Source organism: Microtus ochrogaster, chromosome 24, assembly GCF_000317375.1.
Source record: "Microtus ochrogaster isolate Prairie Vole_2 chromosome 24, MicOch1.0, whole genome shotgun sequence".
Taxonomy (NCBI): Eukaryota; Metazoa; Chordata; class Mammalia; order Rodentia; family Cricetidae; genus Microtus; species Microtus ochrogaster.
The window spans coordinates 14,709,569-14,717,817 of record NC_022024.1 but is presented as its reverse complement, the minus strand read 5'-3'; the positions used below and the strand labels follow the sequence as shown (position 1 = coordinate 14,717,817).

Sequence of the window (8,249 nt, the reverse complement as noted above, 5' to 3'; positions counted from 1 at the left end):
CTTTCAGGTCCGGTAATGGACAGAGTGGGTGTCCACTGCAGTTTCCCGCCAGTGTCTGACAGCTCCTCAGCGGTGCTGTCGCTGCTCTGTCTTTGCTAGTGGGCAACAGAAGAATGGGGTCTGCCTCTTCCATAAGAAAAGACTTTAACTTTGGCAGATCTTTTTGTGTGTAGGTATGATGGAGTTGGGTTAGCTGCATCTGAGAGTCTTTGTATTACTATTTGTAAGGCTAAATTTGTGGGGATAGCTGAGTTACAAACTGAAAGCCGTATCTTGCTTGCAGAAATAAATATTTGTTGTGATTTCAGGTTTGGTTTAAGATTATAGTTCATTTTTAATGATTAGTGTATTAAGATTTAGTCTTTAATTTTGACTTTAAATAAATTAAGCGGAATTTTATTTTTGATTTGCAGAATATATAATTTAGAGGAAGCATATATAGGGACTTTGAGAAACAAATGCTACACAGTTTTTAAATATTCCTATATAAACTCGGTGTTTATAGTTACCAGCGTTTGGTAAACCACTGCGTTACTAAAAGTAAATGTATCTGGCAGTGGCAAAGTATTAACAGTATTATCTGGTATTGAGATCTGCTGTTTGTATATACTGGTTTACAATTCTAGACATTAAACTAACCTGGGTTTAAAGAAAAAAACCAAGTTCTTGGACTGCTTTAAGGTTTATTACACGTTTTTAAAGAAGTGGAAATGGTCTAGGAATTCTCATTTAAAGATGATTCCATCAGTCCCCTGGAAACTTACATCCTTAGTAGTTTGCTTCTTGTTGATATCCTGCTGTAGTTTCAGGGTTTTCAGCTTCCTTCAAGAAGTAGGTAGGTTCTTTGATATCAAAAGAAATTGGACACAATAGCGTAAAAACTGGTGACAGGAAGTGAGACTTGCATGAAGTAAAGCTCATGGTTAGGCAGTGCTTTCAAACTGAAGAGCTCGGAACAACTGATGGGGACAGTGACACACCCAGCAGGCTTATTTAATGCCTGTGGTTCAGCAAAATAGTTTCTGCTAGGGTAAAAACTTGTGGCTGGTGGGTGGCTGGAATTTTGAAGGTGAGCAGGAAATGGATGACATTTGGCTAGCGGAACCAAGCTGACACACTGAGAGCGAGGCTAGGGAGGGTCCTAGGCTCACCGGAAACGGAAGACCAAGGCTAGAGTGAGGGAGCAGCAGAGAACTGGTAAGTACGCCGCTGCTCCAGCGAGGGCTGCCCTCGGGGATTTCGAACCTGTGCTGCACAAGGAGGGTAGCTTCTCTGCAGCTTTTTCCCATCCTGACTTTGGAACTAGGAGATTTCCTGGGCATTTTACTGCCATTTTGTGTGCTTGCTTACATGAAGTCTTTGTTTTTCCCGAGTTACTTGACAAAAAGTTAAACCTGGTGTGACGAGCAGTAAGAAAATAGATCTAGCGCCAGGTGTGATGTAACCATGGAATTCATTAAGTTCTCAACACAAAACTTAAAATTGATAGTTTACTTTGTGAGCATAATTTGGAAAATAATTCTAGAACTTGATGTGATTTCTTTTTCAACATTAAAAAAAATTAGAATTGTTCTGCTTGCGTGTATGCATGCTCGCCAGAAGAGGGCACCAGATACGCATGGTTGTGAGCCACCATTTGGTCGCTGGAAATTGATCTCAGGATCTGGAAGCGCGGCCAGTGCTCTTAACCGCTCAGCCTCCAGGTTTTTAAATTTTTGCTTAGTGTTTTAAGAGCTTTGCATAGCCAAAAAAAAAAAAAATTAGAATAAAGAATAAAAAAATACAAGTAAAAGAAAAAAAGCCTTCCCTGGGTAACACGTGCCTAATAGACTAGGTAATATTACTAAAGTAATGACCCTACTGAAAGTTTTTCATGTTTGCTACCCTTAATTTCAAAGACACATAAGAACACCTGTGTGATCTCTGGTATCCAGAGAAGACAAGGAAAATGAATTTCAACAATTCTATCTTCATCCTGATGAGCTGGGCTCCTGGGCTATGAGCCTTTCTTAGATGGCTGTCTTGGTCAGGTGTGATTGTGGGGAGGGTGCTTACAGATGCTTGCCATATACTAGTTGGGAAAAAACTCAACAGTGGCCAGTAAAGCTACTGCCATTTAGATTGAACTTGGGTATCTAGTGAAACAGATTTTAAACTACTGCTCTGGTTTCTATTTAGAGGAGGCTTTCATTCTGTGAGACCTGACTGGTTTTTAGATCCAGCTGAGGTCTGAAGACCTCTTCCGGTCTGCAAATGTGCTGTGAATATGGAAACTCCCCTCCCCCATACCGCCCCCCCCCCGCCTGAAAGGAGCAAAAAAAATAAAGGACAAGTGCAGGGGTTGGGGGTAGGAATTGGAGTGTCACAACGAGGACCTTCAACTGTGTAGGAGCTGTATGGTGAAGCTGGTCTGCATCCCTGTAATTAGAGAACAATTGACCATAGTTCTGAAGAGGCAATGGGCTCTGTTACACCAATTGGTCACTAGGGGGCACCCGTCCTTCAGCTAATACTACAAAACTGAGCCGTGCATCTTGAAAAATGAGAATAACAGTTAGAAATGAGGAATTTTGAGGGTTTCTTTTAGAAAATTAGAAAACGTCTGTTTTATGCACTTGACATTTTCCTGGTATAGCACCGTTTAGCTTTTCTCTTTTGAGATAGTGTCACGCTGTAGCACAGGCTGATCTCATTCCATCCTCCTGCCCTAGCCTCCAATTATCTCCTAGCTTAGATAATTAATTTGAAAGGAAAATTTTGTCTTGGTGTGCATGTTCGGTGCAATGGCTTGAGAGGCCAGCAAGCACCCTCACCCCCTGAGCCATGTCACCAGTTCTTCAACTCCTGCAGACATAAATACCTCACAATATTGCTCAGAAAAAGATTTTGATTCAGTGTGACCCAATCTAGATGGACTTTAAGAGTCAGACTTGCATGTTGTGTGACATCTTGGAGTTTCACACCATCTCTATAGCCTACACCTTGAATTCATAGTTTGGCCTTACAAGTATTGCTGTTTACACCCTGAGAGCCCAGCCTTGGAAGGTTTCTGTTCCAGTAAAGAACAGAAGCAATGGGCAGAGCTGAGCTGTACCCCACACCACATCTTCGTCCCTGCTCTCACCTCCGAATTGAACTGCTGTAAGCTGGCTGCACGTTTGTATATCCAGACCCCTTACACATCCATGTATGGGGTGATAACGATGCACCCACTCCTTCAGTCCTGGAACTGTTTGGATGTCGTTTAGATAGGGCCCTTACGAATAGTTTCTCAATTCAGAAGTCTATTTCTCTTTGGCAATAAGTACTTGTGTGTGCCAGACAGGTGGAAAACAGTGATGTCCTCAAAAGTTGAATGAGCCATTAGTTATGAAAAGCAAAACATTTTTTAAACTATTTTCTACAATGCATTTCCTGACCATTGATCTTTCGGTTTTGCTTTTCTTAAAAAGACCATTATTGCCAGTGAGGCGGTAATGGTGGCTGTTGAAATAAACTGAGCAGTGTTTCAATCTACAAAGTTCTAAAATTCATTGTGGTTCGTTTTATTAAGTCTAGTCAGAATTAAGTGGGTACATTTGAAATCTATGTAGGCTATTGTGGCATTTGCAAGTAATTTAGGAAAAGAGCGAGTGTTTTGTATGTCTTTGTCAACTATATCTGGCTTCAGGTACTCAAGTTTTCCTTTACGGATGCCATTCTGCTAAGAAGATGGACAGCTGGTCATGTAAGAACTGGACTGCTCACTTGTTCTACAGAGGCAGGGGGAAAGAAAGATGTTTAGTGATCTAGTCATAGACATACAAAGAGATACTCTTCGTGTTTAATCGCATTAGAAATCTTTACACAATTCTGATCCTTTACTGAAAAAGTATGCTAGACCCTGTAATACAAACTCATTTTAGGACTTTTAAGACATTTCTTTTAGAAATATAAAAAGGTTGGGTTTTTTATTTTTATTATTTTTTTGTTTGTTTGGTTTTTTGTTTGGTTTTTCGAGCCGGGGTTTCTCTGTAGCTTTGGAACCTGTCCTGGAACTAGCTCTTGTAGTCTAGACTGGCCTCGAACTCACAGAGATCCTCCTGCCTCTGCCTCCTGAGTGCTGGTATTAAAGGCGTGCAACTAGAAATGCAGCTTTTTAATTTCTTAGCGTGGTACACAAGGACTTTGAATACTTGGTGTTTCACTTTCTCTTTGCTTGTATTCTTGTATATTGTCGTGTGACAGCAACCCGACTATTAGGTCCTACCCTATGGTGACCGTAGACTTAGGGGTTATTTTTCCCAAACCAGAGAATGTCTCTCCCTTTTATCCTGCATTACCAGGAAGCAGCGTCTCGGAAATGTTTAAGTACAAGAACAGGAGTAGGATCTTCCCAAAGTGAGATTCTAATAGATATTTGTGAGACACCTGCCGAGGGTTACAAATAAGACTATGCTGCTACAGAGGGATGGTCGAGCAGTTAAGAGCTCCTCTTGCAGAGGACACTGGTTCAATTCCTAGAATCCACACGGCGGCTCACAACCTAAATTCCAGTACCAGCGGATCTGCTGACTTCTGTCTCGCGTTCACACACATGACACATAAGGGAACAAAACCCGAGCGCGGTGCCGGGGGTTAATCTTGCTATTGCCTGTACCCTGGGTGGAAAAAGAAGATACCTGGCGTGAGTCCACCCTTTCTCTGCCATATGCCCAACCGGTAGCCGTACTGTTTTAATGGCTGAAAAAAGTACCGAGCATTCTTGGGCTTTGTTCCCTCTGCTGTTTACGTGGTTATCTGTAAAGTCACGCCAGGGAACCCTCTCCGCGCTCACCCTGGCTCCCCAGGTAACCCGCCCGGAGAGCGGAGAGCCCACCCGCCAAGGAAGGGCGGGGCCGCGGGGGGAAATGGCCTTTCGGCGCCTCTGGGCGTAGGCATTCGTCGCCTAGCCGCCTGGCAGTCGCGGCGACCTCGGCGACCGACCGCGTGGAGCCGCCGGGAGTTTCCGGAGCTCGAGCTCGGAGCCGGCTCGGAAGGCCGTGGGCGGCGGAGGTGGAGTCGGAGGCGGGGCTGTGGGGGCGGAGCCAGGGCTCGGGGGCGTGGTCGCGGCGGGCTCTGGGAAGGCCCCAAGTTAATGAGGCGGACGCCGGCTGCCGAGCGCCTCTCGGAGCTGGGTTTTCCCCCGCGGCGCGGGCGCCAGGAGCCGCCTTTTCCGCTGGGTGTCACTCGGGGGTGGGGTGGGTGGCCCATTGAAAAGCGCCGCCGCGAGGGAGCCCGGCCAGTGCCCTTCGGTGAGCGCTCGCGGGAGGACGGCGGAGAGCAACCTGCTCGCGGCTCCGGGATCTTGTGGCGCATCAGGACGCGGTTGTCCCTCTGCCGGGACCCCGAGCCGCCACCGCCGCCACCGCCACCCTTCTGCCTCCTGCGAGTCAGCCTCCTCTGCGCGCTCCGGGCAGGCGGCCGCGGAAGCCGCTGGGGTGAGGACAGCGCGCGGCGGCTGCTGCTGCCCCCATCCCGGGCGTCTGGAAGCCGAAAGGCCGAGCCGAGCATCGGCACCCCTTATGCCGGAAGGATGCTGGAGAGCAGCGGCTGCAAGGCACTGAAGGAAGGAGTGCTGGAGAAGCGCAGCGACGGGCTGCTGCAGCTCTGGAAGAAAAAGTGCTGCATCCTCACCGAGGAAGGGCTGCTGCTTATCCCGCCTAAGCAGCTGCAACAGCAGCAGCAGCAGCAGCCCGGGCAGGGGACAGCTGAATCGTCCCAACCTAGTGGCCCCACCGTCGCCGGCCTTGAGCCACCAGTGAAGCTCAAGGAATTGCACTTTTCAAACATGAAGACTGTAGACTGCGTGGAGCGCAAGGGCAAGTACATGTACTTCACTGTGGTGATGGCGGAGGGCAAAGAGATCGACTTTCGGTGCCCCCAGGACCAGGGCTGGAACGCGGAGATCACGTTGCAGATGGTGCAGTACAAAAATCGGCAGGCCATACTGGCGGTCAAGTCTACGCGACAGAAGCAGCAACACCTGGTCCAGCAGCAGCCTCCGCAGACGCAGCAGATCCAGCCCCAGCCCCAACCCCAGCCGCAGCCCCAGCTCCAGCCCCAGCTCCAGCCCCAGCTCCAGCCCCAGCTTCAGCCCCAGCTCCAGCCCCAGTCCCAGCCGCAGATCCAGCCTCAACCGCAGATGCCGCCTCAACCTCAACCCAAGCCTCAGTCCCAACAGCTCCACTCCTACCCGCATCCGCATCCTCATCCTCATCCCCATCCGCACCAGCACCCGCACCCTCACCCGCACCCTCATCCACACCAACTCCAGCACGCGCACCAGCCTGCTCACTCGCAGCCGCCGCTCGGCCACCGGCTTCTCCGCAGCACCTCTAACTCTGCCTGAAGAGGGCGGCACCCAGGGCCCCTCTAGGTAAGGTCCTAGCAACTTGGGACACCAAGAAACGTCAGCGTGGTTGTTGGGAAGGATAGAGAGCTTGTTCACCTGTTCCGCTCTCGAGGCAAAAATGAAAGATCCTTGCAAGTTTCTGGAGAGGTGACGAGAAGATGGGCTAGCTGTAACTGGTAGAGGCCATGCGGGGAGGGAAGGACAGCAACTCGGCCAGGGAGCCGGCACGGTGGCTGGACCACTTTCCCACCACCATGATCGCCCTTGGTCAGTGCCGTGTACCCTCGTACTGCTTTATTGTGTGTCTCTGCACCAAGATAACAACATGGTGTCTTTCTGGACACTATCCTTTGGGCTGGCCGGGAGGGAACTGACTTCTTGACTTCTGAGCCATTCATTTCATTCCGTGTCATTTCTTTCCAGGTTTCGAGGACTTCGGGGAAGTGGGATAAATGCATTGCTATTGTGTTTCACTTGGATCAAAAACAACAGTCTCCCTCACCCGTGCCCGCTCAAGTAGTTTGGATATCACCCGACCGATAACTTGCTTGCAGTTCACTTAGGTTTCTGCATAATCTTCATCACCGTGCAGGAAGCGATTTTGAGTCAAGATGACTTTATTTATGAACCTTGGGAAGGATCTTCTAACGAAATGGACCTTGTAGGAGCAATTTATGTACTGTAATTTTATTTTAATGTATTTTGGTTTATGATTATTTATTAGTTTTTTTTTATGCCTATTCTAAGACATTTCTGAATGTAGGCCAACCCCTCCCCCCAATGAAACTTTATTTTCAGAAACCTTTTTCCTAGTAAGCCTACTCGGAAAAGAAGAGGGGTGGTGGAGGGGGCAAACACTAAAAACTGATTCCTTATCCCTTCGACGTTGTCAGAACGGCGGCTCTTTCATTGTATTTGAAGAGGTTGAAATTAAACTCGGACGTTACTTTTACTTGTTTAGGTCTCTTTCATAGATGTGTAGTTTGTACAGTTTCTTTTTTTAAGCCAAAGGGTCAGAATATATAATTATGAAAATCTGAAGGTCAGGGTCATGCTCTTCTATAAAGAACTCAGTAGGAATGACACAGGATTTCAAAAATATTTCGGTCCTGCCCAGCCGAGAACACGATGGCTGGCTTGGTACCGTGGTAAACTGAGTCTGCGGGAGGGAGAAAACTGAGTCTTTATGGAACCGAGAACGGGACTCAAGTGATAGAAAGGCCCCTGGGATTCAGTCCTGGCACCCCCCCCCCCAAAACGTCATTTTGATTGTGGCTATCAGTGCACCCACGTTTTTATTTTAAAATGTAAGGGGTGCTCCTCTTAGCTGTGATGGTATTTCTACGACTGTTCAGAATGCCATGCTGCTCACCAAGAGCTCGGCTCCGACCATGTTTTACCCCCTCGCCGTGCACCCTGAAAACAATCTGTGAATATGACCAGGAGTCATAACATCTGTCAGCCTGGAAATAATACTGAGCAGAGCTGGCGACTCTTTCCTCTGCATTGCTCTGGGAGAAAGCGGAACCTTCCACGTTTTGGTTAGACGGCTAAAGTCTCAGGCAGGAAGGAGGGCTCAACCTGTGGGTCGCGACCCCCTTGAGGTTGACCGGCCTTTTCACAGGGGTGGCATACCAGATACTCTGTATAGCAGATATTTGCATTATGATTCACAACAGCGGCAGAATTAGAATAATGAGGTAGCATTGAATGTAATCTTTTGGTTGGGGGAGGTCACCACAACATGAAGAGCTATATAAAAGGGTCACAGCTTTATAGACTGAGGACCACCGCTTCTAAATTTGTCAGTAAGAAGACTCTTGCTTTCGCGGCCTCTCGTTCAGGACGCTGAGGGGGTGGAGGAGGAGAATGTGCT

The 8,249-nt window shown here is 47.9% G+C and overlaps 1 protein-coding gene across 1 annotated transcript; it reads left to right on the top strand.

Moving 5' to 3' along the window:
* The first annotated feature begins 5,116 nt into the window (after positions 1–5,116).
* On the top strand, positions 5,117–7,619 carry Phlda1 (pleckstrin homology like domain family A member 1). Its single transcript, XM_005358070.2, has 2 exons — positions 5,117–6,397; positions 6,797–7,619. The coding sequence occupies exon 1, from the start codon at positions 5,117–5,119 to the stop codon at positions 6,368–6,370; it is 1,254 nt and encodes a 417-aa protein (XP_005358127.1). The 3' UTR covers positions 6,371–6,397; positions 6,797–7,619.
* Positions 7,620–8,249: the final 630 nt, after the last annotated feature.

Excerpts from the sequence above, each read along its gene's own strand:
- Phlda1 (XM_005358070.2), top strand. The coding sequence starts at position 5,117 with ATGAGGCGGACGCCGGCTGCCGAGCGCCTCTCGGAGCTGGGTTTTCCC.